This window comes from Esox lucius, chromosome 1 (assembly GCF_011004845.1).
Source record: "Esox lucius isolate fEsoLuc1 chromosome 1, fEsoLuc1.pri, whole genome shotgun sequence".
NCBI lineage: Eukaryota > Metazoa > Chordata > Actinopteri > Esociformes > Esocidae > Esox > Esox lucius.
This window is the reverse complement of record NC_047569.1, coordinates 2689926-2706552: the sequence shown is the minus strand read 5'-3', so window position 1 is coordinate 2706552 and position 16627 is coordinate 2689926. Positions and strand designations below refer to the sequence as shown.

At 41.2% G+C, this 16627-nt stretch overlaps 1 protein-coding gene across 6 annotated transcripts in view; it reads left to right on the top strand.

Annotated features, from left to right (window-relative positions):
• Nucleotides 1-16627, top strand: part of frya (furry homolog a (Drosophila)) — a 190521-nt gene that overhangs the window by 139852 nt on the left and 34042 nt on the right. For all 6 annotated transcript variants that reach the window (XM_020044499.2, XM_020044498.2, XM_013133157.3 and 3 more), the window contains exons 36-49: nt 717-807; nt 1271-1353; nt 4108-4258; nt 5556-5659; nt 5808-5999; nt 7962-8163; nt 8644-8765; nt 9054-9241; nt 9579-9673; nt 11911-12147; nt 12863-13221; nt 15202-15299; nt 15507-15677; nt 16027-16167. In XM_020044499.2, the coding sequence (XP_019900058.2) occupies nt 717-807; nt 1271-1353; nt 4108-4258; nt 5556-5659; nt 5808-5999; nt 7962-8163; nt 8644-8765; nt 9054-9241; nt 9579-9673; nt 11911-12147; nt 12863-13221; nt 15202-15299; nt 15507-15677; nt 16027-16167 (2234 nt within the window). The remainder of the gene's footprint in view (nt 1-716; nt 808-1270; nt 1354-4107; nt 4259-5555; nt 5660-5807; nt 6000-7961; nt 8164-8643; nt 8766-9053; nt 9242-9578; nt 9674-11910; nt 12148-12862; nt 13222-15201; nt 15300-15506; nt 15678-16026; nt 16168-16627) is intronic.

Here is a 16627-nt window from a genome sequence, read left to right as displayed (position 1 = left end):
GAGCATTGTTGCAGACCATGTGAACCCTTTCATGGCAACGGTATTCCTTGATGTCACTGGCTTCTTTCAGCAGGACAATGCACCCTGCCACAAAGCAAAAATGGTTCAAGAATGGTTTGAGGAACATAACAACTTCAAGGTTTTGACTTGGCCTCCAAATTCCCCAGATCTCAATCTTATCGAGCATCTGTGGGAGGTGCTGGACAAAAAGGCCCGATCCATGGAGGCCCCACATCATAACTTACAGGACTTAAAGGATCTGCTACTAACGTCTTGGTGCCAGATACCACAGCACACCTTCAGAGGTCTAGTGGAGTCCATGCCTTGACGGTCAGGGCTGTTTTGGCGGCAAAACAGGGACCCACACAATATTAGGCAGGTGGTCATAATGTTATGGCTGATCGGTGTATTTTTCTAACATATATTTACAAAACAAAGGCAGCTCCCTACACATTTTAATTTGCTTGTTAATCAAAACATTTTTATTGTAACTAACACACCCCAGATCCACACTTGGTGACTCTTATGAGTAGTCTACTTGCCAGTCGCTTTTGAAATGTTTTAATTCGTAATAGTTACGATTTTTGTGTATTTGGGTTTACAAACCTAGCTGAACCGTGCTTCATTTCGAATAAACATGTGTACTGTTACACCCCATTTATGTATGATTACTTGTGTCTGCAAAACATTAATTATATATATTTCTACTTTCTTAGGAACAACATCCAGTAGTAACACTGTAGTTGGCGGCCAGGAGAAAATCCCTGGCACAGATGACACTAAAGCAGCAAAGGATAATGAAGAAAGGTACTGCAGCACAATACAGCACTTGGGGCCTGATCTCAAATTTCTTTGTACTGTTTAGATAACTATTATTGGTAGTTTGATATAGCAACAACCATGGATCTTGTCAAATTGCGGTATGGCTCTACTTACACAGGCTTCCCTATTCTGGTATTTTGTCCAATGAATGGTCAATTGACCAATTATATAAGATCATGTTTAAAAATGGTGTCTACTGGTCGGATTGGGCTGTCTGCATTAACATAATAGGAGACACTGATCTTTTGAACAATCAGATCAAATGTTTTTAAATATCTGATCTGATTGGTAAAATTTTTTGTAAATAATTTACAACATTATATGAATAATCTGATTTGGTGTGGCTGTGTAAATGTAACCAAGGAAATCTGGGACCTGGTGGGGGAATGTAATAGAGGTGCATCAGTCATGGCAAATATCCCATGACCTCTCCCCTTTGGAATCCCAGGCTGAATAACATCATGCGGAACCACAGCCGTCTGGAGTCTCGATACAGCAACAGTTCTGGAGGCTCCTACGATGAAGATAAGTGTGAGTAAATAAATGTATGTCTTGTATGTGAAAATATTCAAATTTTGATACACATTTTATACAATGTCATTTAATTAATCAATTAATATTCTCTAAACAAACACTTCCAAAAACAAATTTCCCATAGCCCCCTTTGTCCACACAGATACAGTGGGGAGAACACGTATTTGATACACTGCCGATTTTGCAGGTTTTCCCACTTACAAAGCATGTAGAAGTCTGTAATATTTATCATATTTTATCATATAATATTTATCATAACTTCAACTGTGAGTTACAGAATCTAAAACAAAAATCCACAAAATCACATTGTATTAATATTATTTATTAGTATTAATTAGCATTTTATTGCATGACATAAGTATTTGATACATCAGAAAAGCATAACTTAATATTTGGTAGAGAAACCTTTGTTTGCAATTACAGAGATCATACGTTTCCTGTAGTTCTTGACCAGGTTTGCACACACTGCAGCAGGGATTTTGGCCCACTCCTCCATACAGACCTTCTCCAGATCCTTCAGGTTTCGGGGCTGTCTCTGGGCAATATGGACTTTCAGCTCCCTCCAAAGATTTTCTATTGGGTTCAGGTCTGGAGACTGGCTAGGCCACTCCAGGACCTTGAGATGCTTCTTACGGAGCCACTCCTTAGTTGCCCAGGCTGTGTGTTTCTTTGTCATGCTGGAAGACCCAGGCACGACCCATCTTCTTACTGAGGGAAGGAGGTTGTTGGCCAAGATCTCGTGATACATGGCCCCATCCATCCTCTCCTCAATACGGTGCAGTCGTCCTGTCCCCTTTGCAGAGAAGCATTCCCAAAGAATGATGTTTCCACCTCCATGCTTCACGGTTGGGATGGTGTTATTGGGGGTGTACTCATCCTTCTTCCTCCAAACACGGCGAGTGGAGTTTAGACCAAAAAGCTCTTTTTGTTTCATCAGACCACATGACCTTCTCCCATTCCTCCTCTGGATCATCCAGATGGTCATTGACAAACTTCAGACGGTCCTGGACATGCGCTGGCTTGAGCAGGGAGACATTGCGTGCGCTGCAGGATTTTAATCCATGATGGCGTAGTGTGTTACTAATGGTTTTCTTAGTAACACACTGTGGTCCCACTGTGGTCCCAGCTCTCTTCAGGTTATTGACCAGGTCCTGCCGTGTAGTTCTGGGCTGATCCCTCACCTTCCTCATGATCATTGATGCCCCACGAGGTGAGATCTTGCATGAAGCCCTAGAACGAGGGAGATTGACCGTCATCTTGAACTTCTTCCATTTTCTAATAAATGTGCCAACAGTTGTTGCCTTCTCACCAAGCTGCTTGCCTGTTGTCCTGTAGCCCATCCCAGCCTTGTGCAGGTCTACAATTTTATCCCTGATTTCCTTACACAGCTTTCTGGTCTTGGCCATTGTGGAGAGGTTGGTGTCTGTTTGACTGAGTGTCTGGACAGGTGTCTTTTATACAGGTAACGAGTTCAAACAGGTGCAGTTAATACAGGTAATGAGTGGAGAACAGGAGGGCTTCTTAAAGAAAAAGAAACAGGTCTGTGAGAGCTGGAATTCTTACTGGTTGGTAGGTCTTCAAATACTTATGTCATGCAATAAAATGCTAATTAATTATTTAAAAATCATACAATGTGATTTTCTGGATTTTTGTTTTAGATTCCGTCTTTCACTGTTGAAATGTACCCATGATAAAAATTACAGACTTATACATGCTTTGTAAATAGGAAAACCTGTAACATCGGCAGTGTATCAAATGCTTGTTTTCACCACTGTAGTACTTCTCAAGTGTAGTCCCATTTATTTCACTCACCAACTTTAGGGCAGATGCATCTGAGTTTTTTCTTCCTTTGGCATTTTACAGCTTGTTTGTAGCCTAAATCCAAAATCAGTTTAGGGCTGCTGCTAATAAATTGGGGCCGACCATTTGGGTTTGGCAACCCTCACTGTTGACACACTGCTGGTCTAGTACTGTATGTATGTTTTGAATGACACTTTAAGATATTGATGCTAGCATGGGGGCCAAACTATGTGGTAAAAAGTATAGGCTGCTCATCAGGAATTCTTAGGATGGATATCTAGGTCAGGACCATTGATTATGCATGATTGTTTGGGAGATCTGAGGAGATCCTCTGAATGAACTGGCAGTGATACCTATTGGATGTGTTAGAAATCAGCGGTTACGTACAGTGGTCAAATAATGTAAAACCTGTATCAAATCAAGGGAAAAGTTCACACAAGTTTATTGGAAAATTGCAGCACAGATGTCATTTGATGAATGTTCCATTATCTTCTCACTGTAATGTTGGTTACAAGCTGATATATACATTGAAGGGTGTGTCTACCTAGCAAAGATCAGGTTTCCAAGAAAGTAACCCCATGCCAAATGGTCAATGTAAACATTCCTGTGCTTATCAGAGCACAACCTACAGAGAGATAATCTAAACAGAGAGGTTTCTGATGTACATTCAATGAAATGTACATTCACATTGTAATTGTTAATGTTCAGATTCCACAGATGCAACAGAAACAGCCAATGACACAAAAACCCAATTTTGGTTGTACTTTCTGGGGAGAGATAGGGTCAAAGTGCTAAATGCAAAGAGGGCTGTGTTGTCTAAACTATACACAATTAGTTGTTTTGAAACAAAGGGAAACAGGGAAGGTACCAGCTGTAATATATTTTGTGTTCTATATATGCCCATGTGTGCCCAACTGTTAACCCACTTTTGACGTCCTGCGTTACCCCTAGGTGAACCCATTCCACCGTATGCTGGTTGGTTGATAAGTGTTGTGGAGACCAATCAGCCAGTCCCTCTGCCGATGCCGGTCAACAGAGGCTGCTGGGCTCCTCTGGTCGACTACCTCCCTGAAACCATCACTCCTAGAGGGCCTCTACACAGGTACACATGCAGACGCATGTGTGTATGAAATAGGGCGGTCACAATATCAAATTTTTACTACACGATTATCGTGGCCAAAATAATTCACGGTAATAATATTATTGCAGTATCTAGAAAATGTGATCTTCAAATGTATATAATTTATAAAGTTAAGTTAATCTTCAACTTTGTATAATGTTTTGTTTTTCTCTTTTTTGGTAAATGAATTACACTCAAAATACAAATGTATGGAGGTGGAGTAACCATAACTGTACATATAAAAAAAGAACAATTACACTTAATCTGGTTGCCTTTTCAGTATCCATTAACTGATAAACAAAAGACCCACAAGGCCTAACACAAAACATTTTCACCTAGTGAATAGGTTACAAAAAGGCTTTAATTCAAACTCTAGTGTATAGGTCCCGACCTGTAGTTTAAGCACATACATCGTTTGTCTATAGCTGACAAAAATAAGCTAAAGAAAGCCCGAAAGGAGTTTTTTTTGTGAATAGGCTACAAAAACGATGTGTCTTTGCGGATCTCTCTCGGGGGTTCTAGTGGGGCTAACAAGTTGATTTCAACGCCAATACATAGGTCCAGTCTCCTTGTTTAAGCAAATGGATCGCTTGTGTATAAGTGACATGAATAAGGTATCGAAAAACCGAGAGGGTTTTTTGTAGAAAAAAACATTTCAGTTTCGCCTAGTGAATCATCATGTGTATTATTAACATGATATAAGTACATACATTATTTTTTTTTTATCAGTGTTATCGTCAATACCGGTGTATCGCAACACCCCTAGTATGAAATACTACGCCGTGTATGTGAGGCATTTGAGATATGACAGCTACAGAGGGCTATTGTTAGAAGCTTTTCCCCATGTTTCCACCTGGTCCCTCTTTTCAAAACCATTTGTTTGACCATTGGTTGATGTCATTGTGGCAGAGGAAAGGAACATGAACCATGCATCTCTTCAGGTGGATACAGTGTAAAAGAGCTAATCTCTGATGATAAACAGAAAAGGTTCTGATTCCATGATCTTCTTAGTTCCCAGTGATAAGCTCCTATGCTAGGCATGTTTAATATTCCATTACATTCCATTGTCCCTCCCTACTGTATATAGTGCACTGTATTATATCCGATGTAGTTGGTGTGGTGTTGTTGTTTTTCATGTGGTGTATTGGCAAACACTTTGGCAGTGGTTTTCACCCTTGATGAAGATAACAAAAAAAGTGTAAGATAAAAATGTCAGTCCTCTCCTAACAACATGCCTGGAAATGCATCTTTAAATGATGTACATTGTTCATGTGTCCAGGTGTAACATTGCAGTGATCTTCATGACCGAGATTGTGGTTGACCACAGTGTGACTGAAGACTGGGCCCTGCACCTACCGTTGTTGCTCCACGCTCTCTTTCTTGGTATGATTATTAGAACTTTGGGCCACTGATCAAAAGGTTCTATTCCCAGAGCCTATGGGGTGGAATCTCTGACATTGTGGCCTTGACTAAAGCCCTTAAGAGCATCTGCGAAATGACTAAAATGTTTATAATGTTTTTCCACCACCAGGCATGGATCACTACCGTCCCGAGGTGTTTGAGCACAGCAAGCGTCTCCTCCTACACTTGCTCATCACACTATCCTACAACAGCAACTTCCAGACCATCGCCTCCGTTTTGCTGAAGACACAAGAGGTCAATGGCAGCAAGACCCTGACAAGCAAGCCAAGTTACCAGCCTGAATACTTCACTACAACCGGAAGTAAGTACGCAATTCACAATAGATTCCTGGGCAAGTCAAACATGTGAAGGTATTTATTCACGTACTGTATGTGTGTGAGATTGTTGTCTTCTAGTCTTGACTGTACAAACATGTATGTATAGGATGAATATGTGTGAATAATGGCTTGGATTATGTATAAGATATGAATGATGGCTCACAGGTTGTAATATGTGTAGCCTATGAATCAGCTGATAGAGGTTGTAATATGTGCATTCAAAACTTTTAATATGCTTCCAAACTTGGCTTTCCCCATTTTTTACCCAAAGCCACTGAAATTATTTTGAATTGAAACCAGTACCAGGATATTCTGGCCCAAAAAACATTTGACAAATGTGTTCATTTCATATTTAACACACCCTAGAATTCAGACATTTATTTATATAATTCAAGTACTTTTTTCATATTCCCAAAAATATTTTTGGAAACATTTTCGACTCATTAAAAACCTTCCATGAACCATTTGTTTAGAAACAGCCTCCTTAAGAGCTAGCAACATAAAAATACATCTAAATTCTAAAATGAAAAGGAAAATAAAACAATTTTAGCCAAATCATAGACAATGTTAGAAAACCAATGTTTTGGGCATTACAATGACATTCAATAAGAACTAAAATTAAGCATTTCTTATTGTGGACCCCACCTCCCACTCAAGATTTGATGGTCAACAAATCGATGCTTTTCACTTCCTGCTGGGACACACTGTCGTTTTGAGCTAAGCATTCATCTACACACGTTGGATCTGTGTTTTTTTTACGTAGGTGCATTTCATTTGTGGATTTAATGCTACTCATTGATGATAGACCATTAATATAATTACATTTTGTGCAGAGTGCTTCAGAAATGATCGTTTGTAAATTGGGAGTCACTAATGTGAAACTGAGAATGGAGCTAAACGTCTGTCACTTCATTTAAAGATGGTCCCAGACCATTTCAAATTAATTAAAATGAATGTATCCCCTCGTGAATTTTAAGGCATTGTAAACATTTTATTTTGTCCATGCTACAGTTTATATTCATTCAATTCAAATAATAAAACTAGTGAGATTTGAGCTAAAAAAAAGATTCACAAATATCAATCAAATTAATAACCATCCATGACAGCGGTGTGGTTCAGGGTCAGTGAGAGGGTGACACTGGACACATAGCTGCAATCCAAGGCTAATCTAAGTACAGGCATCAGCAGGAAATGGCTTACATTCCTTTAGATGGAGAGCACCCTTATCAGGGTGGGAGATAAAAAAACATGTGGAAGTCTGGCCAAAAACAATCCCATGTACTGCAGCAGATTACATCAAAACTCTTGATTAAAGCATTCCATTATGCTATTTATATCCTCTTGCCCAAAAAGGGGCCATCAACCAAGTTAGGGATAAGCACATTGCAGGGATAGGTCACCCTCCGTCCACACACTCACATTTTAATTAGTTTTGCCACATGTCTAGACATATTCAACAGAGGACTCCTTATTGGTTGAACACAACTTTTCAGACATAAAAATATGGATATGTAATGGCTTTTATGATAATATCTTGATAGCAATATGGTGTTTGCCAAAGCTAGTTTCTCCAGCAGCAGAGATATGACTGATCATAGCAGTCACATAAGGTCTTATTACTTTGACTCATGACAGGAGCATTCATTATAGGGATTTAAACCAGCCCCCTGTTTGATGTTCAGTAAACAATGTTAGAAAATTGAAAACATTTCTAATTGGGTGAGAATTCGGTGCACTTCCTTTCAAAATGTTTCCATCCTGTTTTGTACCTCCTGGACTGTCCCTGTTTTGACTCTTTTCTTGCTCCATCCTCCTCTTTTCTTGCTCCATCCTCCTCTCCCTCATTTTCTCTCTCTCGGACCCCTCCCTGCATGACTCTCTGTCTACGTCTTCCACTCCCTCCCTTTTACTCCTACTCCCTCCCTTTTTCTTCGACTCCCTCCCAGGTGGGGTGGATTTCCTCAGAGAGGGTCAGGTGTCCCCTGTTCCTGACTCTGGCCTCAGCTCCTCGTCCACCTCCTCCATCCTCAGCCTGGGAGGCAGCACCTCCAACCTGCCCCACATCTCCTCCCAGGAGGTGGAGGAGCTGGAGAGCCCCACAGTGACGAATGAGAGAACCAACAAGCTGATTGAGTTCCTCACCACCAGGTAGGTGGACCACGGACGTACAGACAGACAGACACTCTGCCCACACTCTGCACGGAGACCAAATTAAGTGGAACAGTAGAACTTCAGTATTTATATTTCCGGGAAGGATAATTTACAGGCCTTAAACAGTATAACGAGTATAACGACACTTTACGTCAATCTATCAGTGCCATATCAGTGTGCATGAAGACTCCTGAAGTCCAGTGCCACCTAGTGGTCTTGTGTGATCCACACAACAACAGACTACCACAGCATCTAGGCACAAATTCACCCCAAACCCCCTTTCTGGATCATTCCTGGAAATCAGAGCCTTTTCAGTAGCTCATTTGGAGTACAGCCCTTTTACATGTAAAATTGTACACCTGATTTATGTATAATTTGCAGATGTTTTTTCATGTATGTTTAATAAAAAAAAAAATTAAGAAACTAAGAAACAAAATGTACTTGTTCTCCTTTCTGATAAAATGTTTTACATTTTAGGACCTACGGACCACTGTGGTGCCATGAAGACATCTCACCCAAAAACCAGATCTCCAAAAGCACAGAGCAGCTTTCCAACTTCCTGCGTCACGTGGTGTCTGTGTTCAAAGAGTCCAAATCAGGTAATCATGCCTAACAGCTGTCCACAGTGTACTGAACTAGTCACTATTATTCTTTCAACATTTTACTTGTAAAAGCCTAGCCTGCCTCTGACCTTCTTGCATCAGTGAATAATATTTACTTTTCTTTAAACACGCAATTATTAAGAACAATAAAACGCATGCATATATGTATGTTAAGTTAAATATGTCTAGCACTCCCAAATATGTATTTTTTACCTGATATTTTTCTTTTAGGGGAATGTATAGTGGCTGTGTGTCTCATAACGTTCCTGTCTTTATGTGGGCCAGACTTTCATCTGGAGCAACAGCTGAGTGACATAGCTTTGCAGACTGGCCTATGTAGCTCATCACGCCACTACGCCGGTCGGTCCTTCCAGGTTTTCCGGGCACTGAAGCAGCCGCTCTCGGCCCACGCCATCTCTGACCTGCTCTCGCGGCTGGTGGAGGTGGTGGGAGAGCACGGGGAGGAAGTACAGGTTTGTGATCACATTTCACTATTGTGGTGAGGACCAAAAATCCTCTTAGGATATATGTAAAACAAAAATATGCTGATGTTGTGGGGATATTTGGGTTGTTTGACACACTGGGTACACAACTTTTCAAATGGCACTTGGGTTAGAATTAGCGTCAGTGTTTAGAGTCTGGGTTAAGTTTAGGGGTAAGGTTAGTTTTCGGGGTTAGTATTGGAAAATAGGATCTTTCGGGGTTAGTAAGGAAAATAGTTTTTTGTACCCACTAGAGTGAAATGTTTGAGTGTCTATGTATGAGCTGTGGTTGGTTATGTGCCGTTTTAATTTCCTCCCACTGTTCCAGGGTTATGTGTTGGAGCTGCTGCTCACCTTAGAGTCTGTGGTGGACAACCTGGCTGAATGCCTCAAGAACAACGACCTGATGGCTATCCTAAACAGGTTGGTTTGCAAGTCAAATTCACTGACTGTTTTGTTTAATAATACATGGTTTAGATATTTTATTTGACCTAGAGATTTAGAAGAATGTGAATGTGGGGGCCTTGGGGGTTCTAACAAGCCTAGCTTTGGTTTGACTCTTTGAGCAAAAACAATCTCATCTGTCTTTGGCCACTGTCTCTATTGAATAAATGTCTTAAGTAAATGCCTTAAATTAAAGCCTTAAAAAATAAATATTTTTTTAAATCGTAATAAATACTGTAAATTGCGGATAGATGGCATCAACGACACAAAAGGCTGGATGCTTTAAGTGCTAGAATGTATTTTTATTTTTTTTATATATATTGCAAATGTTTAAACAAACTTCCTCCCTGTACTCCAGTCCATCCCGCATCTTTCTTAACATCATTCAAAAATAATAATCAGTTAACTATTCTCTGAAACGTAAAATAATTTAATGCCAGATTTAAAATAAATGAATAAAAGCAGGGTTCTGGAGAGGAGAATACGGCCGATAGTAGAACCTCGGATTCAGGAGGAACAGTGTGGTTTTCGTCCAGGCCGTGGAACACTGGACCAGCTCTATACCCTCTACAGGGTGATGGAGGGTTCATGGGAGTTTGCCCAACCAATCCACTTGTGTTTTTGGAGAAGGCATTCGACTGTGTCCCTCGTGGCATCCTGTGGAGGGTGCTTGGGGAATATGGGGTCCTGGGTCCTTTGCTAAGGGCTGTCAGGTCCCTGTACGACAAAAGCAGGAGCTTGGTCCGCATTGCCGGCAGTAAGTCAGACTTGTTCCCTGTGCATGTTGGACTCTGGCAGGGCTGCCCTTTGTCGCCGGTTCTGTTCGTAATCTTTATGGACAGAATTTCTAGGCACAGCCAGGGGCCGCAGGGTGTCAGGTTTGGGACCACACAATTTCGTCTCTGCTCTTTGCAGATGATGTTGTCGTGTTGGCCCCTTCAAGCCAGGACCTTCAGCATGCACTTGGACGGTTTGCAGCTGAGTGTGAAGCGGTGGGAATGAAAATCAGTACCTCCAAATCTGAGGCCATGGTCCTCAGTCGGAAAAGGGTGGCTTGCCCACTTCAGGTTGGTGGAGAGTGCCTGCCTCAAGTGGAGGAGTTTAAGTATCTAGGGGTCTTGTTCACGAGTGAGGGAAGGATGGAACGGGAGATTGACAGACGGATCGGTGCAGCTTCTGCAGTAATGCGGTCGATTTACCGGTCAATCTACGTTCCTACGCTCACCTATGGTCATGAGCTTTGGGTCATGACCGAAAGGACAAGATCCCGGATACAGGCGGCCGAAATGAGCTTTCTCCTCAGGGTGGCTGGGCGATCCTTTAGGGTGAGAAGCTCGGTCACCCGGGAGGAGCTCAGAGTAGAGCCGCTGCTCCTCCACATCGAGAGGGGTCAGCTGAGGTGGCTTGGGCATCTGTTTCGGATGCCTCCGGGAACACCTTCCTGGGAAGGTGTTCCGGTCCCGTCCCACCGGGAGGAGACCCCGGAGAAGACCTAGGACACGCTGGAGGGACTATGTCTCCCGGCTGGCCTGGGAACACCTCGGTGATCCCCCGGAAGAGCTGGAGGAAGTGTCTGGGGAGAGGGAAGTCTGGGCATCCCTGCTTAGACTGCTGCCCCCGCGAACCGGCCCCGGATAAGCAGAAGATGATGGATGGATGGAATAAAAGCAACTAGCTACTAGCTAATGTTTACTCCAGTTATTGTTTATTACAGTGTGTTGCATTGGGGGTTAAAGAGGGGGTAGAATATATAGTTTTGCTATAGCACACAGTGCCACACGATTTGACATTATATAGAATAGTTTTCCCTCAATAAAGCAAAATGCATCCTTTGTATATAACGGTTGGGGAGAGGAGCAAAATATAGTGTTGTTGGATTTATAACACAATCCCTGTCCAAAGCTAATGAGCAACAGCAAAATATGTTTTTTTCATTATATTAGATATGTTCTCTACATTCGATAAATTAATCTCTAACCATTTCTCAATGTGCTCCACCTCATAATATTTACCTTATGTAAAATATAATTTAAATACTAACTCTGTTTCGTTTGTATTTTCCCCACATAGTAAATTGCACATCTGTTGTCTCTCACAACTTTACATCCCTCATGTAAACATGTTTGCACAAACAAATCTTACACAAATTCTTTGTTAGGTATTTGTATACCTGTTTGTTGGTTAAATTCCTCACTAGTCTATTATTGGCTATTTAGGGCATCCTCCCCCGACTTCCTGACGAATGACAAGCTGGTATCCAACAGGAAGAGCACAGGGCAGCTGAACCTGTTCCAGAGGGGCTTTGGAACAGCTGAGCGCAGCCGACACCAGAGGAGCTACTCTGTCCCTAAAAAGTTTGGCGAGGCAGACCGCTCGTCCGAACTTCCTCGTAGTGCAACACTAGACCGAATTCATGCCTGCGCCCAGCTGGGTGGGTTGGCCATGAACTGCAGGTAATGTTGACAGCTATATTCTTACAGTGACAGGTGCCTCTTAGTCACCACCTGAAAGGTCAGGTGTCACCGTAAACGGGTATACCATGACTCCTTAAGTCAATGTACACATGTTTATGACACATGCTTTGCCAGTTGCCTCTTATGCTAAAACCATTTTTCTTGATCCTCTGGAATAGGAATGCATAATCCATGGGTCATAATCTTTGTTCCTGGAAGTTTGCAGCAAGTTTTTTTTCAAAGTTCTGTTTTTTATAAACACTTTTAATAATGTACAAACACCAGTGCTTATTATTATTATATCTAAAATGTTGCATGATTGCTGTTTGAACCGTTTATTAGTAGTAGTTGTAGTATTGGTAGTAGCACTGGTAGTAGTAGTAATAGGATAGGCATGGACTGTGTTATTTATAGTGATTTATCATGGGGTTTGTATGTATGGACATTAAATGAGTTATATAGTACATTAGTGTAGCAGTGGTGAATCAAATGTTTTTTATGCTAATTTGAAAAAACAGTGTAGTTCCTGAAGTACACACAAACAATCTTCAGTTTGATGGTTCAAGAGCAATGTTGTTTTGGATTATTTTCTTTCCATTGTGTCTCCATTGTGAATATGACCTAGATGTGGGCCAAAAATGCATAGTGTACAAACTCAAATAAGACAGTTTCTTCCCCCAAAATCATCAAGCATTCCTATCCTTTCCCTTCATAGTCCATCCTCATCCAAAGACCCTCTGAGTGACCCAAACAATGTCAACCACCCATCCAACCTGTTGGCCACCATCTTCTTTGTGGCCGTGGCCTTGATGGAGTCAGACTTTGAGTTTGAGTATCAGATGTCCCTCCGGCTGCTCCACAAGCTGCTGGGCCACGTGGCCCTTGACAAGCAGGACAACAGAGAGCGGCTAGAGAAGCTCCAGGGCCAGCTGAGGTGGAGCGGTTTCAACGGGCTGCAGCATCTGCTCCTCAAGGGATTTACATCCAGTGCCACCACTGACCTCACCCTGCACATATTCTGTCAGCTCACACCTGTGTCACGGGTTCCTGTGGTGGATACCTCCCAGGCCATAGGTAAGGTATCAACTAACAGAAGACTAAAAGTTCAAATGTAATGTTAACATCCTTTGTCGTTCAGTTGGTTCGGGTATAATTCCAGCTTGAGCCATCCATGCTAGATATCTTTACATGCATAACTGGAAATTGCTTTGAGTAGAAGCAGCTGCCAATTGGCATACACTGAAATTATTTTATTTTTTTGACAAACTTAACCAAGCTCAGTCAATTAAATATGAAGTCTGTGCACATTTTTTTTTTATAGAATCGGTAGATACTTACCACAGCCATGAAATTCCAAGTTTGAAAGTATGTGATGATGATATGGGGCTCATACTGAAAAATACATTGATCAGCCATAACATTATGATCACTGACAGGTGAAGTGAATAACACTGATAATCTCATTATCATGACACCTGTCAGTGGGTGGGATATATTAGGCAGCAAGTAAACATTCTGTTCTCAAAGTTGATGTGTAAGAAGCAGGAAAATTGGAAAACGTAAGGACAAGGGCAAAATTGTGATGGCTAGATGACTGAGTCAGAGCATCTCCAAAAACTGCAGCCCTTGTGGGGTGTTCCCAATCTGCAGTGGTCAGTACTTATCAAAAGTGGTCCAAGGAAGTAAAAGTGGTGAACAGGCGACATGGTCATGGGCAGCCAAGGCTCATTAATGCTCATGGAGAGCAAAGGCTGGCCCGTGTGGTCCAATTCAACAATTGCTGAAAAGGTTCATGCTGATACTGATAGAAAGGAGTCAGAACACAAAGTGCTTTGCAGTTTGTTGCGTATGGGGCTGCATAGCCGCAGACCAGTCAGGGTACCCATGCTGACCGACCCACTGCCGAAAGCACTTACAATGGCCACGTGAGCATCAGAACTGGACCACAGAGCAATGGAAGAAGGTGGCCTGGTCTGATGAATCACATTTCCTTTTATATCACATGGATGGCCGGATGTGTGTGCGTTGCTTACCTGGAGAACACATGCTTCGCTTTGGGCAATGTTCTGCTGGGAAACCCTGGGTCCTGCCATTCATGTGGATGTTACTTTGACAGGTACCACCTACCTTAACATAGTTGCAGACCATGTGCACCCTTTAATGGCAATGGAATTCCTTGATGTCATTGGCCTCTTTCAACAGGATAATACGCCCTGCCCACAAAGCAAAAATGGTTCAGGAATGGTTTGAGGAACACAACAACGACTTCAAGGTGTTGACTTGGCCTCGAAGTTCCCCAGATCTCAATCCAATCGTGCATCTGTGGGATGTGCTGGACAAACAGGCCCCACCACGCAACATACCGGACTTAAAGGATCTGCTGCTAACGTCTTGGTGTCAGATACCACAGCACACCTTCAGAAGTCTAGTGGTGTGCATGCTCCAACCTCTCAGGGCTATTTTGGTGGCAAAAGTTGGACCTACACAATATTAGGCTGGTAGTCATAATGTTATGGCTGATTGGCGTACATTACATTGTACACAATTACTATATTTAGTGTATGTTCTTATCCAAAGCCATTTACATTACAATATGCAGATATTTTCATACAATTGGATGAAAAAGACTCTTAACTCTTAAGACTTTTAACATCAGTTGTGATTTCTGTGTTTGAAGCTACATTAGTTTTCCAACTAAATGGCAACAGATTTTTATTTAAATATTCTAATGTACTTTTTGAGGACCCTGGAGGTTGAAACTGTAAATAAACACAAAACTCAGTGATTCTCTCAGTATTTTTCAAAATGATCCAACCAGTAATATCCAATAAAATGTGAAACTTTAAAACTGTGTCTCAAGGTTTATAATATTTTAATGATAATAGTTTCCAGTGATTTTTGTTAATACTGGCATGACTGAAATTGTGGATGGAATTTGTCGTATTGTGTATTTACAATTCAGTTGTATTTCAATTAATAGTACACAATACATTAAATATGTATTACTTTTTCATTTTGGTATAAAATACATACCCTGTATCTTGTGTTTCTCAGGTTTCCCGTTAAACGTTCTCTGTCTGTTACCTCACCTAGTCCAGAACTTTGACAGCCCCTCACAGTTCTGTAAAGATGTGGCTGAGAGAATAGCTCAGGTTAGCCTCCTCTCCATATTTCAACTTTTTGTTATACATAGATAGACCGTAAATAAACAGGTAAGGAGCGGTGAACTTCCTCTACAAAATGTTAAGGAAATGTGACCTTGATCATTTGAAAAATAATCAATGTCAATCAAATATTTTTTTTTCATTGTAATTAAAAAGAAAAAAATAGTAAAAAAAATTTGGTTTTTGATTGGCCAGGTATGCCTAGAAGAGAAGAATGCGAAACTGTCCAACTTGGTCCATGTAATGACCCTGTACAAAACTCATTCATACACACGGGACTGCTTCTCCTGGGTCAACGTGGTCTGTCGCTACCTCCATGAGGCATTCTCTGACATCACCCTGAATATGGTCACTTACATGGCAGAGGTCTGTATTCCTGTTGTATGAGTAACGACTCTTTTTGAGCCTGATTCTGACTATAGGGCCAGACTAGTCTGTTCGAAATTAGCTGTACTCGGGTAGAATGGATAAACATCCGCCATAAATTCTGCTCTGTAGCTAAAATGATTAAAGGATTACTGTAGATCATTTCTGTTGTCAATATTACACACCCTAACAGCACACAAGGCCCAGACAAAACGTTAATTACGCTTTTGACTCAGCCAAATGAATGTGGGATGGACAGGCAGACAGACAGGTGAATGAATGTTAATTGATAAATTTACATCCTTCCATTTCAACCTGTTTCATTAATTTTGTGTCTGTTGTTGGCCAGTTATTGGAAAAGGGTCTATCCAGCATGCAGCAGACCTTGCTTCAAATCATCTACAGCCTACTCAGTCACATGGACCTGTCAGTCATTGAGCCTAAGCCATTCAACATGGAAGTTCTCAAGACCATTGAAAAGTTTGTCCAGGTAAGAGAAATATTACATTATTGCTGCAATAATTTTTTTTGTCATTACATTTTTCAATACCCTTCTCTGTTCACTGGTTGTTGAACAAAGTTATTTGGCCTACTTCTAATCTTGTCTACTTTTTGACTTCATGTTTTGTCTTAATTTTTAATGGCAAAAGTTGAAAAAATTACAAAGAATTCACCCCCCCTTTTCTATAAAAAGGTGAAAATGTCAAAAATAATGTAAGCACTAAGATTCATAGACTGAACTAGACTCAGCATGCTCTATCAATATTGCAGATTGAATCATGTTTGAGTTGTATAATGTTTTTTTTACATTGAGTAAAACTTGCTGATATATGGGCAGGGACGCCGACAGGAATGACAGGGCCCAGGACAGAATTCAACATTTAGGACCAAAACCAAGGGACAAAAAGTTAATTGATAGTAATTATATTGCTGTCCAAAAAACAGGTCAT